General features: G+C 41.4%; 1 protein-coding gene across 4 annotated transcripts in view; it reads right to left on the minus strand.

Moving 5' to 3' along the window:
• Window positions 1-20,864, minus strand: part of IQCA1 (IQ motif containing with AAA domain 1) — a 115,017-nt gene that overhangs the window by 64,336 nt on the left and 29,817 nt on the right. For all 4 annotated transcript variants that reach the window (XR_011141769.1, XM_068947778.1, XM_068947777.1 and 1 more), the window contains exon 6: window positions 19,699-19,904. Coding sequence is in view for 3 of the 4 variants with exons in the window: in XM_068947778.1 (XP_068803879.1) it covers window positions 19,699-19,904 (206 nt within the window). In the remaining variant the exon portion in view is untranslated. The remainder of the gene's footprint in view (window positions 1-19,698; window positions 19,905-20,864) is intronic.

Below are 20,864 nucleotides of genomic sequence, written 5' to 3' on the forward strand. Positions count from 1 at the left end.
TCTTGACACTTCCTCTGCATGTCAGGACCTATATCATCTAGCTGACCCACAAAGTTCATAGACTCTGCTTTCTCTGCATGCCACTGAAAAGGGCACACTGTCCAAAAACAAAACTGGTGGTCAGAAAAGTCTGGACACCTGGTTGCGTATTGATGGGGAGAGGAGAATGTAAAAATTTTAAGCTTTTGGTAAGATAAGCATTAGTGTGTGTAATATATTTGAGAGATACAGTATACGTCAAACACCTTGTTCTATGGCACATCAGAACTCAGTGAATGTGTTACTTATTATCATCTCCACATTTTCAGGAAAAAAAAAATCCAATTGTGCTTTTCTAGCACCTCATAAAAATGTGCAAATGCCAGAATTGGAAGAAGCAACTCTTATTTTCAACATGATTGCTTCACTGGGAGAACTGACAAAGTGTTAAAGACAGCACAAAAAAGCAGAAGCAAATTCTGCTGTAACTATTAGACTTCATATGGAGAATGTAGTTCTAGTAAAACTGTTTGCCCAAATGAACATACAAAACTTGTAAAAAGCATGGCTGCTCCACAGGACTGGACTCACAGAAATGGCTGCACAGAAATGAGTAAGATGAGACTTAATTGGCACGGCAACAAAGCAACTTCAGCCTTGTGATACAAACCTCAGCAGTGGCGGTAGCCCTGAGAATCCTCCATAGTCTAAAGGCCACAAAACCTGTTACTTCCCAGTCTGTTGGCAAGGGGCTGATGGTTCTTTGTGGGTGACCTACTCCCCAGTGCGTATTCATAGGACAGTGAGTAAAATAAAGCCACCACTGAACAGAAATTCATGGGAGCCTTGCACTGCTGCAAATCAGTCATGACTGCTGAACAGAGTTCATGGTTAGGCAAAATACCTTTCTTTCAGTGGTCAGAGCCACTGCTTTAATGGAACTACTAAATGCATCCGTGCTGCTAAGGACATTGCTGAAGGACTGTGGAGACGGGGCCTTAAGAAACTGTGACATGTGAGAAATCCATTACTTTTCTGGAGAGCAGGGAAATCCTTTCAACAGGAGCACAGTATCGACTTGGTAAGTAGCTTTACAGAAAAGCCATCTAATCGGAAAGAATGGGAGCCCTAAATTTAAATCAGAGCTGCTCAACTGGAAGAATAAGGGGACGTACAAAGATGGAGAGGAGAAGAGAGACTGCTTTCTCCTCTCTTCGCTGAGTAGGAAAAAGATCTAATGAGATTCTTCTGTTTCTCTAGTTATGTTCTGTTTTCCTGTTTGCTTCATTGTTGTTGCGCTCTCCTTTTCCCAAGTTATTCCTCTTATAATAACTTAGATCTGTCAAATGTAATTGAAAAAGAATGACCTCTTATGGTTTGCAATGTGAACTCTTTTGTCTCTGGTCATGTAGCATAGGGTGCTGCCTCTTCTGGGCTCAACTTTGTTTCAGCGCGCAGCCCGCAGAAAAGTCCAGGTTTTAACCAGGCTGAAATGATTCTTTGACATCTCCAAATCACCACCAGACAATGAGTGAATGTGATTGGTGATCTCTGCTGAAGAAAGGCTCAGCACTAAATGCTGCTGCATCTCGGTCCTGACTTATAAAATAAACTCTTCGCCTTGGTCATAACTCTGGATACTACGTTCCTACACTGTGCTTGTCTCATCTGGGGCTTCCCCCCTCTGCTGCCCCTCATTTGAGGAGCAATGCTATTTATTCTTTCATATTTTCCCCTCTATTCCACATTGCTCAAGGACGGTTATAGTTAAGGCTAAATTTGGATGCTGATTTATGAGAACGCACCATTGATTTAAACATTTTTTCTGGTAACAGACTCAACAAGTTACTACCTACTCTGTTCATGTGTTACTCCTTTTTGGCTGTGACTTCTCTAGCTAATTGCATAAAAGACCTTGTCAGGAAAATAAAAATTGTTCTTTGGAGGAAAAAGAATGTTTAACTCTTTTCAGGTTAAGAAAGGATGTGGGATGTGTACAGAAGAAAAGGCATGAATGATGGCTGTACATTCTAGGCAGAGGGATAGCAGAGTGTGCTGTCTGGAAAATGAATAAAAAATAAGGGTGGGGGGAACCCTTTAAAGAAAAAAAAACCCCTCTTTGCTTTGTAACTCTTGCCAATTTCTGAAATCCCACCTGATACAGGTTCTCTTAAACCACTTAAATAGCAGTCTTGATTTATTTTAGGTGTCTGTGCTACAGCATTTTCTTCCCTTTTGTGTGTGCGCTTTCTTTAGTTATTTGAAAATCACTTCCAGAATAAATAACCTAGACAAATATAGAATTCCCCATAAAGCAAGATTAATTTCCACAGGCGGCTTGTCATCTTTAATGGGTTTGGATACAGGCATATTAGAACTGACATTTTATTTCAAGTTCTGATCCTCCAAGCGTTGGCTTGTATGTATGTTAGTTATGCAAAGAAGTAGTTCAGCGGGGTGACTTGCAGTGATAAGTGTTTGGAGGATTGGAACCTTTATTTATTGTTCTAGAAAAATACTCTGCTTTAAAGGTAAGATCAAGTGCTGCAAGGCCAACAATGTGCAAGGAGAAACATTCCTGTGGAGGAATGAGTGAGGAAAGGATTGTGGGGAAAGGTGATACCCTTTATTACAGTTAACTGCCATAATTAGAAACAATAGATGGTCTTTTGGGTACCCAATGCTTTCTTTAGATCTGAAATGGCTGCAGTAAGCTTCAAAGCCAAGTAAGAGTTGGGAACAGTTGTTGGAGGGGACAGACCTAAATGTGGAATGTAGTAATTCCGATAGTTTTATTGCATGTAGAACTGCTGGCCCGGAAAGGTAGACCTTTGGCTGACCCAGTACAGTTGTTCTTAAACTTCTTGAGTTCCCAGTCTTAGAGTGAAATAAATATTCTCTTCTACTTTGTAATAATGTCAGTTTTTGCTCCTTCTGCTCTTTTAAGGGCAACAGTAAGTAATTAGAGTATCTAGGGGGAAACAAGGGGTCTCTCTGCTCCCTTTCAGAAAGGCCTGGGTGATGATGAGCTTTTCCTGCCAGGACTCCTGGTTCTCCTGCCTCCTGCTAAGCCATAGGGGAAAAGGAGGGATAAAAGGTTTTTTTCGGCTTATGGGTAATGTCAAAATTCTGACAAAAATTATTCCTGGTTTAAAACGGCAGTAACTTTTCACTTTTTAATGAGTCAGATGCATGGAAAAATGGCATTATGGGTTCCTGCTGAGCTTTTGAATGAAAATTAAATACAACATGGATGTGAATAATGCTAAGGAGACATTAAAAGGTTTATTTTACGTTTTCAGTGTTTTAGCTTAAATTAAAAAAAATTCTCGGACAAGAAATTTGGCCAAATCAACACTCGAAATGTTTTGCTGATGGTGATTCTGCACCCCTGCTCCCCAAAGGCTTGCAAAAATTTTCTTGGAGCTGAAATTCAATTGATTGCTAGTCAGTCACATCTTTGTAACTGTTTAACTGATGTCTTTTGTAAGAATTAATAACATTCAACCCATGTTAAAAGCATAGAAAAACCTAGAGAAGACGGGTATTAAATTTAGCAACCATGGCACAGAAATGGAAATAAGATTAAGGTGACTGGAAAGCAAATTCCTGTAAGGATGTGTAGTGTTTTGGCTCGACTCCTGCAATGCAAAACAGTCTTGGGGAGAATTGCTGGTAAGTCCGTGGTGAAGGTCTCCAGTGAAATGGTGAAAGTATCTCCCAGTGGACCCAAGGACAGCTGGATGTCCTGCCTTTGTCCTTGGAGGCAACGGTTCCTTGGCAAGGAGCACAGCAGTTTCCAGTATGCAGTATTTCTGTGGTCATTGGCCTCACCAGGCCTATCAAAATTTGCTTTGTTGGTGAGGAATTAATCAAATTAACTGTACACGCTGGTCCTTTGGTAAAAACTTACTTGTCAGAATCAGGTCCTGGTAAAAACCAGAACCAGTAAAAATCAGTTTTTGCCTCGAAACCTATAGAGCAGCATGTTATTACAGTTAGTATTAATCATAGGGTACTAAGAACATACAAACTAGTCCAAAAAAAATATTACACTGTGGTCTAACCAATTTAACCTGCACTCATACTCAGAATGATTTTGATAGCTCTAGAAATAGAACATGGTGAATTGCACCTGTCTGAGGTACCTGCAGGTACTGACACCCAACAACACACCTCTGTTTTGTTCCCTAGTTTTACGCTTCTTTTAGGGCCTGTCTTTCTATTTTGGACTTATCTGTGATTCAGTGTTTACTGGAGCCCTGAAACAGGCTATCTTCCTCAATGGGCTGCCCCATGAGGCAAAGGGCTGGTCCCCTTTTAAAGAATCACACTTTGTCCCTAGACTTGCATTTTAGCAGGGCTAAGCAGCTGCCTAGATGCTTTGGAAGACCCAAATTGTGTCAACCACTCTGTAACAGGAGTGTATTGAGTGAGACATTGAGTGTGGCAAAGGAGTTCCCCTTGTGACCTAGCTCCAGGTCCGAGGAACTTGGCTGCTGGATTAAGGAGCACACTGGAACTCAAAACTCTCATTAAACACTCATCTGCTTTGATTTCCTTACACCTTTCTATTCCCTTTGGGGTGAGGTCAAAAATGCAGAAGCTAGCCCCATGAAATGCCAGGCCTAATTCCCCTTGCATTTACTGAATTTCTTGCCTTCGGTCAGCTTAACCTGCCTTCACACAATGTCCAACTCCATCTCAGATTGGCAATGTTTCTGTGCTTAGTATTAAACTTAAGAAAGAGATTGAAACAATTATGGCCAGTTTTAAGCAAGGTTACTTTAACTCTGACTAGAAGCTTGCAAGAATAGCTTTCATGCAGAGCCTGCCAGAAGGAGTCAATAGTGCTTTATTAACACAATATGAATTCTATAAAGAGGAAAACAAAGCATTCAATTTTGTAGCAAGGCCAGCCAAAAGAAATAACTTGCCTTCCAACATCACCAAGTCGCTTGGGGATTGAAGTGAAATGGAGCGTACAGAGTATTTTGTCTTATTGGATTTGTTTATGAGACATTGAGCAATCATTTCTGTTTCTAGAAGTCAAGGTGTTAGCAAAACAAAATATTCCCCTTTCGGAAGGGAAAGGCGGCTGGAAACTGGGCATAGCTACCTTAAGCTGCTTTGCTGTGGCCCATAGCTGTCCTGAGTTTTCCCCTGAAGATGTTGCTTTCGTGAGGGCTGACAAGCAGTGCCCTGGACAAGTGTCAGTCATCTGGGAAAGCACCAGTCACAAGCTCTGTTGCCTCTCTCAGGACTTTGCCCTCTTCCTTGTTCTCAAATGTTTTTGCCTATACTATATTTCTTCTGCCACCACCTGACTTTGAAAAGTACTTGAAGTATTTCAAGGGTATTAGTGGTATTAGCTGATAAAACGGTCTGAAATGACTGTGCTCTCTGAACCTATTGTTCATGCGCTGGATGGATAGCTGTGTGCATGCATAATAAATTCAGCGCACTTGGGGAATGTCAAACTTGCTGCATGTGTTACGCAGCATGTGCACCCTGTATTTCTAACAGGGAAATTGGGGCCTAACAGTCTGAAAATGAATAGAACCGCTTTGTGCTTTGATTTACCCTTACTAAAATACAGGAATAAAATGAGTAATACGTAGCCTAGCGTGTCAGTGACTTAAAAGAAAAATCTCACCTGTGATAACGTATAATACAATGAGACTCTATCTGTTTTGTAACTCTTTGCATTGCTTTACAGCGGTGAAGAGGGGTAAATCTGAGGTGATGTCACAGGTTGGCGTGTTAGACATGTTTCAGTAGCTAATTTCCTTTTTGTTCTTAGGCTCTCTAAATCTGTCCTTACACCTATCGTATCAATGAAGAAAAACTTGGCCTAACTTTAACTTTCATCACGTTTTGCCTCCCTGGATCGAAAAGATGTGCGTGTGCGTACTGTCCTACTCGACTAGTATATATGGCTGTCCTGTTTTTGGATCACTGTGCCTCTGACCTGCTGCGCGTCCACAATTTCACTTTAAGCATTTGTAAAGGACAACGTGTAATCAGCAGCTGTCATGCGTCACATTACTGCTCGGGAGAGCGGCTTGCTACTTCATTTTAAGACCAATATTGTAGCGCTGGGCTAATGGCGCTACTTGTAGCTAAGATGGTGCTTCCTTTGAAAGAGTTCTTGATGCAGAAGAAAAACTTCAGTGGGGAATGAGAAGCTGAAAATGGCACATGGTATATGCTTAAGTTTCAAATAAGGCAACTAAATATGATGCTCTCTATGTTACTGCTGCTAATGTTCTCATCCCCTTCAACAGATCCAGTTCTCTGTGGTTTCTGTGAATATTTAAATGACCTATTTAATCATAAATCTAAAGCAATTTCATGCATATGAACGCAGTCACAGTGCTTGATTTTTTTCAGTGTTCACTCCAATCGGCTTGTGCAGCCTTATTTGAATAAAACACTATAGGTATACACAGAGTGTAAAAATGGGAAAGACCTGAGCCTGATACTTAAGAGTTTTGCAGAGAATCTGCATAAAAAGTTCAAGAGGCTTAAAGACTCCTGGTCAGCACTAATAACCAAATAGTTAACTCAGTAGCAACAAAAAACATTCAGAATCTCTGCTTTGTTTTTAGCAATTTTTAAAAGTGAATAAAGATAAGATAAAACATTCCAGGTGAGCTCAGTTAGAAGCTAGTCTCAGGCTGGTATTAAAGGCATCCTTTTATCACCAGTGTTAATGGAAAAACTCGGACCTCTTTTCAGTCCAAGAAACACACTGCAGTGCCTTGAGATGCCAAGTTCATTAGCCCTCACCTTTTAACTTTGCAAAAGAAAAATGGGATGCTTTTTTTTTTCTTTTCGGTACCTGTTTGGTGCATCCCTCTGGCATATATGGCATATTCTCCTTCAACTTGGCTGATAATGCAGACAGTCTTAAAGACAGGTAAAGAAACTCATGCCTTTTGCAGGTCTTTGGTATGGCTTCTCTAAATTGTACTAATGACTGAATGCTTCTGTCTTCTGTGCTGCTCACATTGGAATGCAGTCAAATTTAGTCAATTCTAAGCATGAACTGGAGCTTTTTCATTATTATTTGCTTATATTATGGTTCAACAGTATGTCTTTTAAACTTCTGTGTACATGGGGTAGCTGCAGCAGAGAGTTGCTGGCAACGTGGCAAGAAGAGGAAAGACACCTGGCTGGAGGCCTAGGGACATCCATAGGGATGTCCTTTGGTAATTCGGAACTGGATCTGCTGTCCGTTGTTACGCGGAAGCAGAGTGCCCAAGCATCAGTAAGTTCCTTCTGCCAAAGTGGTGTAACTGGTCGATTAGGGTAGGAAGTGCAATCTGAGAGGGAAGTTGAGACTTGAAAAAGAGGTTTACTGGCTTGCTAACTGGGGAGAGTTTGTTTCTTTTTTTTTTGTTGTTTTTTGTTTTTTTTTAAACACTGGAGACCTAAATGTATTGCTTTACAGGCCTATACAGTGGATCAGTTCTTTGGAATGCCCTTATTATAGGAAAGCAGAGCTACCCTGGGAGAAAAACGTAAAGGCAAGAGAGGAAGGAAGAGGAAAGAGAAGGAAAGTGAACAGGAGGAGAAGGAAAGAGAACAAATACAGGCGTGCATGTGGGAGAGTCTACAACGAGCCTCTCCCACCTGTGCTCCCACTAGTTCCCAGGCCTCCCACAACTGCAAACCTTGCAATACATGAGGCCTAAACCTGTGCATTATGTGTGATTTCCCAGGAGAGGGTTAAGTGATATTTTGGGCATAGGCTTACCCCCTCCGCAGCAGCCATCGGAGCAGAGCCAATGATGGGAAGCACATGTATGCAATATGAAAGATGGCAGAGTTCCGGCTCTGGAATTTGCTCCCTCCGAGCAATTGTATTTTGACTTGGAATACTTTAAGGACTCCTGCAGCTACACACACTGCAGCCTGTATCTTACAACCCCACTTTAAACCAATACCTTTACAATTAGTTGCTGGATTATACACTTTCCAGAAAAATCTGCAGGAATGAGCCAGTGATGGGGAATAGAAAATAAGCCACCAAAGGATTACTGCATCAGTGAGAGACTAAAAGGAGAGGGGGAGTTTGTGAACAGGTTTTAGCTAGGGGTGATGCATTTTCCTGATATTACACAAATATCCCAGTAAGTACTGATGCTGGGTATCTGTGTTTGTTTGCTCTTTGCCCAAGTGAAACAATCCATTACGTATTGTTTGGTATATTAGTAAATGGGACTATGCTGATACCATATTTTGTATAAGCAGAACCTAGCAAGATCTGGCAACCCTCTTACATGCATTGTTAAGTCTCCCTCATTCAGCCCGGGGATGGTAACTCTTAATAGTGCAGTTGCCTAAGTCCTAAGGATGCTTGACATGGCACAATGCTAGTTTGTGAATGCTAATAGCAGGGTGTGTTTAAGGTAAATTACTACAAATAATTTTCTGTTGCATCTGCGCAGGCCTGAAATGCAGCATGGCTTAGAAGCCATGGACTCTGACCTGGATAATAAAAACAACCTGCTTGATGGAGTCTGACTAATCTTCCCCCACACTGAAATTTTCAGTAAAATTGAAACATATTGATTCTGGAAGGAGTAGATGAGACTCAGGTTTCAGGCAAGTCTTTGTTCCACCCATAGAAATACTATCTTCAAACTCTTTCAGCGTTAAGTTGAGATTCAATCTGAGTATGGGATTTGGGAGGGCCAAAGTTAATACTAACCTCATACTGGGCAGAGTTTACCTAAATGCTTGCCAAACCATGCAGCAAAGGGGAATTTGGGTGCTCTCAAGGGAAACCATCTGCTCAAAGGAGAAAAGATGTCTTGTCGCATGTGCCCTTGATGTGCTTACCAACCCTGGGACTGCAGTCAGTGCATCGCTCTCACCTGGACCCTATACCAGTTATTTCACAACAGAGAGCCAGAGGCTCATGGGACAAACTGCTTCTGCCTCCTGTGTCCTTTCCCCTTTCACCTTCCCACCATTTCTGCTTAACTCTGCTGGAATTTGGCTTATGCCCCAAATTGTAGGGCAGAAGCTCTTTCTTACTCTTTTTAAATGCCTCTGGGTATTTTATTAACCACCTAAGTACCTACTGACTTTTACTGAAGCTGAGCTCTCAATCTTAGTGGTATCTTATGGCAGTTGAGTTTGAGTCTAGCTGTGTATTTTGATATTTGCCTTGAAAAAGAGATAGGGTGTCTTATCCAAGGTACAGACAAGGAAGGGCAAGTAGAAATGAGACTAAAGTGGAAGCTCTCTCAGCAGTGTGGTAGATGTTACACTGATTTCCAGCAGAACCGTAGATTTTCTGTGCTAGATGATGCAAGTCTCCTGAGCGTGGAATTCACTTGAAGTTCAGCGCTTTGGTAACTTGGCAACAACTTTTTAAATAAACATGTTGGCATACTGAAACCACAATGCCCTCAATCAGTTGTATTTCCCATCGACACTCTGCTGCTATGCTCCCCAGTGTGTAAACTTCCAAAAGCCCTCTGTCAGTGAAAACAGTGAAACAACTGTATTTCAAAACTAAACATATCCCTCTTCTTGTGCAAGAAAGAATAACAGGCCTGTCATTCATAGCTATGTTCCCAATCAGATCTTAGATGCCTTTATCCTCTCCATAGTCAAACCCGATCTCTAAGCTGTAGTCAATCAAGTCTTGTTTTAAATATATTTCTATCCAAGCCTGCTTGCTGAGATATGCATTTGGGGGCTACTCTTCTGTCTTTACATTGGGTGTTTCACATTTTCCATCGGTCTTTGGTTCTAACTGTCTATTTTTCAAACTGACTTATGTTTTGTCACATAGATGCTTCTTTCATCCTTCCTTTTCTGATTCTGCCTCTCTAGTTCCTTGTGACTGTTTCTGCTAGCCCTTTGTGCCGATTCTTGTATCAGACCATGTCACATTTTTTTTCCCCGCTTGCCTCCTTTCTTCTTCGCACTCTGCAGAGCTAAGTGTGAAAATTTATTTCTCTCTGCCTCTGCTTGCTTCTCCAAAGAGATCGTTCTGTGGAGCAAGGGCTGTAGTTTGGAAACCACTGTTCAGTGCTCTCTGTTCACTTTTATTCTCCCTACTTGTAAGCTGTCTTAGTTCTTCTCTTCCCAGAATCACTCTTAAATACCTCTCCTCTGTCAGCCACTGGCTCCTTGGTGCCTCTCTGCCCTGTCACCCAGGCACCAATGGGGCTCCTGATTCTTTTTTCTCTGCCTGGTCCTTGTTCCTGTGTCCCAGCATACTTTCATTCCCTCTTTTTCCCTCTGCCATGGGATAGGGAGAAGAGGGAAAACTGATTCCTCTACCTGCTCTCATGCTAACTTGCTAGAGAAGATACCTCTTACTCTCACAGAGTGAAGTGGGAAAACTTGCTGGGCTAGGTTCCCTCCTTCCCTTTGAGTTTTCTTTCCCTTCTTTTTCTCATTTGTTAGGACTACACTATGGTCAAAGCCCCTTTAGGGCCCCAAAAGAGCACAGGAGTAGATCAGATGGTAGAGCAGAGCCTTCTAGGCCAAGCATAGTAGGCATTGACTTGGATTACTGGAGCAGAAATGAAGTCTGAGGTGAAATTCGGCCCCAGATATCGGTGTTGAACACCCCATTTGCCTGCTCCTGCATTCAGAAATCCTGTCTGCTGTCTTGGGTCTCTGCTTGAAAAAAGGATTAAAAAAAATGCAGTGTGGCAGAGTGGTGACCTGATGCATCCATTGAACAGGCCACTACTGCAGCATTTCCCAGAAAAAGCCCAATTCAGACTTTAAAACATGTAGAGCTGTATTATAATAAGCTGCTGGCAAGTGTGAGGCTCTGAATCTTACTGGTGTTTGGCTCTGCATAAGTATCTATGACAACAAATAAATCTAATGTTTCGGATGTGTCCTTGAGAATGTCAGTGGGGGATCTGTTGCACTATGTCAGTAATGTCTAGCATTTTTAACTTCTAATCCTAAGCATTACTGTAGATAGATATGCCTACTTTAGAAAAATAATTAATAAGTTGCAAATGGGGCAAACTCAGAGCAATGCTATTTGCTTTAGCAGATTCCAGGTTTTTAGCCATATAAAGGAGCAAACTTTTTTTTTTAGGAGCTTTAATGCTAAGCAGGAGGTTTAGGCTCATGGTCAACAGACTCCAGGGTATGTGTGAGTCGCTTTCAGCCTTCTGGGTAACGTAGAAGAAGGAATGACCCTAAACTTGCTTTAATGGTCAGTGTTGCTACTGGAATATCTGATTCTACAAATAGAAAAGCAGAAAGCAAATGAAGCCAGGAATTCGTCCTACATAACAGTGCTAAAGATGGGTACGCCTGTAATAATAGTGCTAAAAGCGACTAGGACGATAGGACAAAGAGCAACCTTATCTTGTGCTAAGTCTGTGCTTTAAAGCCTCTAATTTTTCCTTGCCCAACAGCAGCAGTAACACAGAATCTGTGTGCTGAGAGTTACTGCTTTGGCCCTACTGACTGCATCTATTTTACTCCTGTGTTAACTATGTTAAGCTCTTAGGAATGAGAAAGCAAGAATAAAAGAGATATCCTTTTTGAATGTGCAGAACTACACATTCCCTCTATGAAGGGAATCCATGCCAGCACTGCACTGCCCAACTTTTAGGCCCTCTGCTGAAACCTGGCCTGTAATTGGGAGGCTATGGTCCCCTGTGAAGTATCTGGAAGAATCATGCACCCAAAAATGGGATCTAGAAAGCCAAATCATAGGCAACACTGGGGAAAGCAATGTGTTGCAATGCCTGCTTTCTCTCTCATCTATCAGTGCCTGCTCTAATGTACCACTAAGTCTATACTCACTGGCGTAGTTAAGAGCTTCACAGGTGAAAACTGCAGAGATAAAAACTGGGACTGTGAAATGAGGTGGGGAAAATATTTTAGTCTTTCTGGGCAAAGTAGTTTAGGAACAGATAGGCTGAGAAGAAAAGTGGAGTAGAGACTGGTCTGAAGAAGAGCTATGCTCATTATGGCTTTGCTAATGTGTGACTTCAAATCTGAATGAGCTTTTAATGCCACTAGTCAGTAACTTATATGCATGCATTGCAAGAGGTGTGCAATGCAAATCATGCCTGATGAAAAGACAAACATGTGCCTGCAGATGTTTGTTTTGAGCACTCCTGCAAGGTGTTGAGCTTTCTGTGGCGCTGATACGACTTTCTCTGTCTTGCACTCGTGGTGACCTACGTCCCTGGGGAGCAAGAGGATGTGCTTTTGTCTGTAATGCCCTTGAAACGGCCATGATTTTGATCAACTTGCTCATGAACCCTTCTATAGAAGTCAGTGGGGATTTGCTTAGAATAAGGACTTCCTTGTGTTAGATAATATCAGGGTCTGACCCCGTTTTCAAGAACAGGAAGTCACCAAGCAAACTATCAGGGAAAGCAGAGGTCGCTCAGTGAAGATCACTTATCACCAATGGCTCTTGTGACTTAACATATCTGAAAGTCTACCTAGAAGGGAAGAGTACAGTTCGGAAAGCTGATGCATATAAGTTTAGAAGTGCATGTCTGAAACCTTCCACAAGCTAGTGTGGATGTATTTATACACAGTGTTGGCTCATTTGGTGACTAAATCATAGTTCATGAGGATGATCTGTTATGTTGAAAACTCCTGGAAATGTTGTTTTGCACCTAAGATAGTTTAATCTTTTTAGCCTTTGATCGTTTCAACTTTTGATAGTTCACTTAAAATAAGAAATTAAGTCCTTTGCATATGTTTTTAATCATTGTGTAAAAATGATTAAATTGATAAATTGAAGAAAGTCTTACAAAAATGGGAAAGCAACATACTTCAGAGTTGGAGATGATTTAGAAAGCAGAACCATTGATAGCAATGCCTCTCTGGGGACCTGACACTAGGGTTCAACTGGTCTTACTGTTTCAGACACATGCCACCAAGATTTATCTGTGTTTCACCAAGTATGAAAAATGTATAGATCTGGGGCTTCCGGCTGATCCCCCCAAAAGCCATCAAGCCGCCTCCATTAATGTCAGCACACTCATAAATTTTTAGTGTGCACTGAAGTAGGCAACTTCTGCCACTGCACAGAAGCTTCCAGAGGTGTCCCCTGCCTCCTGTAAATCCATGGATACCCAATAAAGTAGATTAACTGCAGATGGACTTAATAAAAGTTGTCCCTCCTTTGGAATTACAGGGGCTCACACTTTTAAAAGAGGACAATGCGGTTAGAGGTGTTCCCACAAGCAAGAAGAAAGGACTGAAGGGTTTTTTTTTTAATAGCTGTCAAATCTAGATAGTTGATGGCAAATGATGAGAAAACATTTTGTAGAATAGTGGGCTATAGTTCTGGCTCCTTCAACACCTTGTTCCTGAGAATATCTTGCTATTTAATCCTCAGCTCTCCACGGCACCCCAATGCACAAGTATTCTTCTTGTTTATGATAACTTATTTTCCCTCTGTTCAAAGAAACCCGGTGGGCTATTTGTTCTGGCTACTCCTCTGGTGAGCCAGTGATGCATTTGCATTCCTTTCTCTTGCTCCCTCTAGCCCTAAAGATGTCTGCCAAAATTAGTCAAGAGATAACTACTCAGTGGAAGCTTTAAGAATGTGTTAGGAAAGGCCTGAATATTATCCATTAATGTTTACAGCTCCTAATTATGTTAATTAATCACTCTTAGAGGTTGTCTTACCCTGGAGCCCAAAGGCAGGATTTTAGTTCCCACAGATGTACTCTGAACTAGCCAGCTTGGATTCAAACAGTGGTGGGTAGCTGCTTGCAGCAAGGAGCTCAGCATGGACTAGCTGCCAGAACATTTATGTAAGGTCCTGGGCAGATTTTGCTGCTGGAGCTATGCGCTGTCATGGTTGTGTTGATCCTGTTGGATTTTAAGACTAGCTTTGAATGCCTGCATGAGGTACAGTTAAACATTTGGGTGCAGGCTGAGCCATGTCCAGGAAGATCAATGCTAAATGTAAGCTGTTCCTGCTGCACGGCCTTTTGGCATTGGAGAGAGGCAGGCAGAGAACATTTTGTGCTAGTACTAACTATTACGATGTAGCGATTGCTGCCTTTGCAAAATCTGAAGCTGTTACTTGCCTCTATCTGAAAACAGAGGTTAAACTGTTGAAACAGAAAATAGACTTCATCTCTTCTTGTCCCTTTCTTGGAGTCTTTGTAAAAGACAGGTCCTGTCCCAACATGGAATATGCCAACAATTCTGCATCACTTGATGTTGATTTAGAGACGAACAAGAATAGCTCCTTCCTGGAAACGGTTTTTAGCTTTCTTATTTCTGAGTACGCTTATTAGCTTTTCCTGAGCTTGCTTTCCTGTTAACTGCAGGCTTGATGAAAGAACAATGTTAAAGCTTTCATATCAGCTAGTATTCAGCAAATATGCCCGCTTACTGGTTCTTTGTCTTCCTGCAAAAGTACACATTAAAAGTATCTATGTAGAAGAGGACTGCAAGCCTGTGCCCATCCTCTTTTAGTGCTTCATTTCCACAACTCAGAGCTTGTCTTCACTCTCCTGAGCAAAGTGAGATGATTCAGAAAAGATACGCAACCCAGACTGGCTGCAGAGATCTAGAGGAGGCTAAGATGTCTCTACCTATTTTGTGATATTCCCTAAAGAATTTGGTTTGTATAGGTTTCAGTGCACAAAGTGGATGGGAGAGGATGTACTGAACACCAAAGAACAGAAAAGGACAGGAGAAAACTGTTGCAGATATAACCCTCTTCCTAATTTAGCTCAGCTCTTCCTCATATGGTGGAACTGCCAGAAAAGCCCCTTATTTATCCCTAAATGCAGAATATCCTGATTTCCTTCCTCTAGAGGTAAATTGCACCAAAGTAAAAGAGTAAAGAGTGTATGACTTTGAGGTCACAGCTGCTTCTCTATCCAGCTGGTAGTTTTTGATCCCGAGTGGAATGTTGCATACAAGTGGCTTGCAAATGCATGACAATCCTTTAATGATGACAGGGGAAACGCATACTGACAATATAGATTAGGTAAAAGAGCGGTTCATCACCCACCTGTAAGTGGCCCCTGTAGGAAGCAACTCCTGTCTGTGCTGAATATAAAATACCAGCTAGCGGAGAGGTACTCTACAGTAGGTTCCTACAAGAGAAATGCCCTTGCAGCGGCACCAGGGTAGGAGGAAATGCATGTTCAAGAGCTCTGGGGCATCGTCCAGAAAGGACTATGATTAAGGAGCTGGCATTGTCTCTCTTTGGTTGTGTCCTATGGAGCTTGCTCTTTGAGAACTGCTTTTCATTGTGGGTTTACTGCGCTAAAACCTGGTTATCAAGCACTTTTACTATCAGCTGCTTTGTGAACTGTTGCCATATTGCATAGAGAGCGCATTCCATACTCCTGGGTTACTTTGAAAGCGCTTCTGGCAGACTGAGGGCATGTACAACAAGCCAGACAGGACTGAAAAAAGAACACAAGTCCGGATGGACCTGCAGCAACAGCTCCTCCAAATCAGAGCTGATAGTATGGGGTGAGGCAGGAGTGTCGCTGCTTGGCGTTGCCGAGGTGTAATCTATCTCTGTCCTGTTGGCAAGACTTCAGTTGCTGATGGATTGCTTGGCAACTTTCACATATGTTAATATAAACTTCATAAAGAGCAGTGTGTACAGAGTGTGAAATGCAATACAGGCAGTGCCTGACACAAATGAATGCTTTCCCTATTCTGTGGAGGTTTCAGTGCAAAACCTCTTTCTCCATTCATCTTCCTCTTGCTTCTTCATCTCCCCCCCCCCCCCCCACTACCTAGGGAGTCCCATGAACAAGCCTATTGGCAGTAAACTCAGCTCAACAAAACAATCTTGTGAAAAGGGAAAATATAACACGATCACTTCCTATTTCTTTCTCCTTTCCTCTCATCAAAGTCTGGGCTGGCTGTCAGGAATGTTCAAAATGAATAAATAAAGCACAGGAACCCCCTGCTTCAGAAGGAGTCTCATTCACTCACCATGAAGCTTGGCTGATTCTTTTTCTGACAGTACTCAAGTCAGCAGGCAGAGCAAGAAGATCGTTCAAAGCTAATCAGTAAAGTGTAAACCTATTATGAAAGCACATTTACCCCTTGCCTCCTCCTCCTTCCAGAAAACCAATCCCCAAATCTATGGGAATAACGTACAACGTACATAAAAGTTGCTATTACTTAGATCCCCTGTTATTAGGTCAGCAATGCCACTGATGAAATGCTCCCCAGAGCACTGAGTAGAGGCATATAAATCCTCCAAGAAATTCAGAGCATAATTTGTTACAGCTAGAGGGTATAAGATACATTACAGCAAAGCCTGTGCATTAGGCTCTCCCCTGTGACTCTGGAGGCTATCTGTAGTAAAAAAAACCTCATCTTGATTTCTGATTCTTTGTATTGATTTCTGTACGAAAGGACTTTTCTTACGCAAAGATAGTACTATATTGTTCTATGTAATAATGGATGCTCCCACCTACACACTTTTTTCCCCCCCTCCTGTTTAGGCATGAATCTAAGCAAGGTTTGTAATTTGGGGACTGTTGGTATGTACTTCTCGGTGGGTAAAGGGCAGAGAAGAGAAAGATGACAGGTTTTGCATATGCAGTGCAAAACCCTATATGTGAAATTAGAGAAAAATGTCTCTGGTCTGGAATAGTACTGGAAAATAGTAACTAGAACCCCAACTATGCAATTGCTGTATTTTATTATAAAACTCTGATATCAATGAAATGGGTGGAATCTGTGGGAGTTGTGACTGAAATCAAGACTAACTCAGAGGTATGTAATTACAGTAACTGTTAATTTTTGAGCATTTGTATTCCTGTTCTACAAATCACATGGCTCCCTTGACAAAAGGGAGGCCTGTAGGTATACTGCATGGTGCTTTTTTTTAAAAAAAAACTCTTTCAAGCTTTCAAAAAAATCTTTTCTAGTGTGTTACACGGGGACCAGACAAAACAGAATCTGGAAAGCTTTATGTAAATAATCTGCCAGCCAAATAAGAACAGCTTTGCAAAAGTCAGTACAGATGAACAGAACGGTGGACAGTAGAGTTACGAAATACAGAGCGTTTATATTAAAAACATTTTGTGTTCTCTGCAGTGGGACTGCTATAAGCAACTGGAACTTTTTCATTTAATCTGTTCCTTTGGGTTTTGCTTTGTTTTGCTTTTTCAGAACTTCCATCTTCCTAAGAAGTTGTCTTAAGATTCTGAAATCACTGAAGCTATGCCTGTTCTCCTCTGCAGAGAAAGTGGTAAATATTTATAGCAGTCCTGCTTCTTACAAGTGGAGAAATTTAATATGTGCTCATTGTTTTTGTAACCTGATAGCAGCTATGCTGAAAGACAACACCTGCTAATTGTATTTCTGATCACATCCTTTTCCATTTGAAGGATAAAGTGTGGAAGGGAAGCATAAGTTTGCATTTATTTTTTTAGTGTATACAGCAAAATTCATTGAAAAGGATCTTTGTTCCCTTTTAGCTATCTGTTTATTTAATAGACTATGGAAAATGGTAAACGCTTGTCAAAAAGTCTAGTTAAAGAATAATTTATAAGCTGCATTTAGATGTTGATCTTGCAGACAGACTTAATGGAGAGCCAAAGTATACCCTGGCAGGTAATAATTAATGTGAATCTTGACACTTCAGACTTGGGCCACTGTTCAGCAAGCCAGGCAGGGACTGGGGCGCAACTCCGGCTAGCATTCTGGAGCGTCTTTGGCATGCACCATGCCGAAAGCTTGGCTCTGTGTGACACACATGCTTCCCATGTGTAGAAATTCGCTGATTTTTCTTTTACCTCTTTTGGATGCAAGTGAATGTGTCTGTGGGGAAAGGTCTTTTGGTCAGTTAAATGGAGGCCTCCCATGAAGAGCAAGATGGCAGGCAGCTTCCCCTGGCTTGTCTCAGTCCTAAAAACCCATGCATCACTCAGCCAGGTACAAATGAACTAAAGTATTGGGTAATGTCCAGGCTTTGCTGCAGCTGATGGCAGCTTGCCCACTGACTTCACTGGGGGCCGGATTTCATCTATCACGCTGCTAAATCACTAGAATGGCTTTTATCAATGAGAGCTGTCTAGTCTTGGCTGAAAGGTGCCTTACTGATTTTTAGAAATGAGGAGGGACTGTTAATTTAGAAGAAGGGAGTAACAAATAGTATAATCGCACACACTGCTTTAGCTGCAGCAAGTCAGGAATAGGAAGTTAGGGCCTGTAGTTGCCTGTCACTGTGTCTCTGCCATCAGGTAACTTAGAGGGCACTTAAAGAACTCCTTATAACTTAAGTTTAACTGTGTATTTATATACTGGGATGCTGACTATGTCTGTCTACAGTTCTGCAAAATAGAAGTCTCACCTAAAGTTGGGCCTGTGGGCACCCCTGGGACCTAAATTTAACAATGGGGTCCCCTTTCACTTGTGAAGACTACTGTATAAGAAGGCCTAAGCCGTTATACCCCCCCCCCCCCTTATGTCTTCAGAGTAGTTCATACTGACCAGCTTCTATGAGATAGAGCTCGCTTATAAATTAGGTAGCAAGGGTTCTGATGATCAGCCCATTTAGCCATTCCTCTTTGCCTGCCTTGATTGAACGTTGGTTTCAGCGTCCTCCAAATGATCATTTGGATTGACTGGGCTCTCTGGTTTGCTCTGCTGTTCGTGCCTTGATGGGATGGGTTTGACTTACTACCTCATAACTATCCTTTCTAAGGAGGTTTATGGCTCAGCCTTATCCCCTGGGACATTGCTTTTTCTCTACTAAAGAAATGTCGCTCTCGGTTCACATGATGTTTCAGCTAGTTCTCCGCATGCTCTAGAGTCAAGCTAATAGGACATGATTATCCTACATTAGAGAATTACTATTAGACTAGTAATATTCAGCACAGGAAATAAGATCTTTCTGTACCTCTGAACACACTGGGAGTTGTGGAAAGAGGCAGGAAATGGCAGCTCAAGAACTGGGCAGGCTGGACCTGTTACCTGAGAACAGGGTTAATTTAGGGACTGAGGAAGTGCTTTGTAATAACTGAGGTTTTGCAGACCCAGGAATTCTTTTTGAAGGAGAGCTAGATGTGGTAAAAATATATTAGGGTCTCAAATTTAGATAAGAGGCAAAATTACAAGAAAGAAGAGAACCCATCAGTGTGCTATTTTTATGGGGTTTGTTTTTTGTTTTTTACATGCACAATTGCTATTGTATAGCCACCAAAATCTGATTAAAGTGGTCAAGGAATAAATGAGAACAAGGATCCTTTTAAGAGCAGGATTTTATCAGAATGCAATTGTGTTTCTAACTGGAAACTGCACCCTCAAAGGCAGGTCTACCATCCTGAAAAAACAGCTGAATGATTAATGGACATGACACAGGTCCACAAGGCAAATGTGAGGCCTGCAACATCACCTATCAGCTCAATACATAAAAACATTGTGATCACACAAAAGTGATCTCATCCAGAGCAGCTGAACCTTGGCTGGTGAATCCTGGGACCCTGCTTCTCAATTTAATTTTACATACTAACCTATTGCACGGGCTAGATTCCGGAAAAATGACCCCTATCAGGCAACCAGTCTATATGGCTTAGTATGTGGCTTTACAGTATTGCTGGGTTAAAGTTACCAGTCTCAAACTTCTTCAGCTAAAGTAAACTTCCTGAGACAACTATAGATGTGAGCCTTTGGCTTTTGTAAGAATTGCAAAATAGGCACTCTGGGGCAAATGGATTCTTTAAGGGGCAGGTGTTTATCTCTTCTTACCGGCTCTCGATGAAACACTGGCGGATCTGATACTGGAGAGTTTCTTTGATGTGGCACCCCTCCATTTCTTTCAGCCTATCTTTGATATTTACCAAGGCTTTCTGATACTCCTCCTCCTGTCTCTGCTGGACCTCACCTTGCAGGGTGTTCACTTTCCTGGCATGTATCAGCGAAGTACTTGTTGTCTGGAAGTGAGGAGGTGGGCACTGAAAATGACAAGGGGAGAACACAGTTCACAACAACAGGTCTGAATGACAGAAAATTAATAGAGCCTGGAATGCCAGCTTGACAGTGAATCTGAGCTTAAACCTTATTTTATTTGTGGGAAGCCAAGAAAAAACCCTGTGCTCATAAAAAGCGCCTGGACGCACACAATAGTCTATTGTTAGCGTTTCAGCATTAATTAACAACATTGCAATGTACAAAAACAACCCTTCCAGCGTGGGATCCTGGGATCTCAATGAGACAGGTGAGAAAGCTGCTGTTCTGCAAATGCCAACTTTATCCATGTCAGAAGGGTGCCAGAGATTTTTAATTGAATTTTCAAATGTTTGGACTTCCCATTGGTACTTTTTAATTAGGCAGTATTGTTTTTAATTTGTTCACTTAATTTTTTATATGCACTGTTTGGTCAGTGGTTTCCTGGTATTTTGTTGCAGCTGGTCATATTCCTTTCGGAAATCAGCTTCCCTTGAGGAACAAAATATATAAATATTTATATATATATGAAAGAATAAATAAGCCCTCAAACACTGTAATAAAAATTATAGCTGCCCAAGTTTCCCATGATTTGATAACCTTGGCAAGAAGGTTCTACAAGCCAGTTTAAAGCCCTACAATAATGAATTCTGCTTCCCCATTGATTTTACATGTGTATGTTAAGACAGGTGAAAACGAAAGTCTTTCTGGTATGCAAATACAGAAGCATGAAAAATATTATCTGTACTGGTGGTCTGAAACTTTGTATTTTCTTGATTACAATGACTGATAAAATTAAGATGTTCCCACTGTTTTATACAGTATTCCTAACTTGTAAGGAAGAAAACATATTTTAAAAATTAATTTGTAAATTAGCTCTGACTAATTTTGCAATTCTAGAAAAAATATATTTTCCATATATGTGGAAAATACACTATTGTACAATGTGTTAAGTATGTTGAACACAA

The sequence above is a fragment of the Struthio camelus genome, chromosome 6, assembly GCF_040807025.1.
Source record: "Struthio camelus isolate bStrCam1 chromosome 6, bStrCam1.hap1, whole genome shotgun sequence".
Taxonomy (NCBI): Eukaryota; Metazoa; Chordata; class Aves; order Struthioniformes; family Struthionidae; genus Struthio; species Struthio camelus.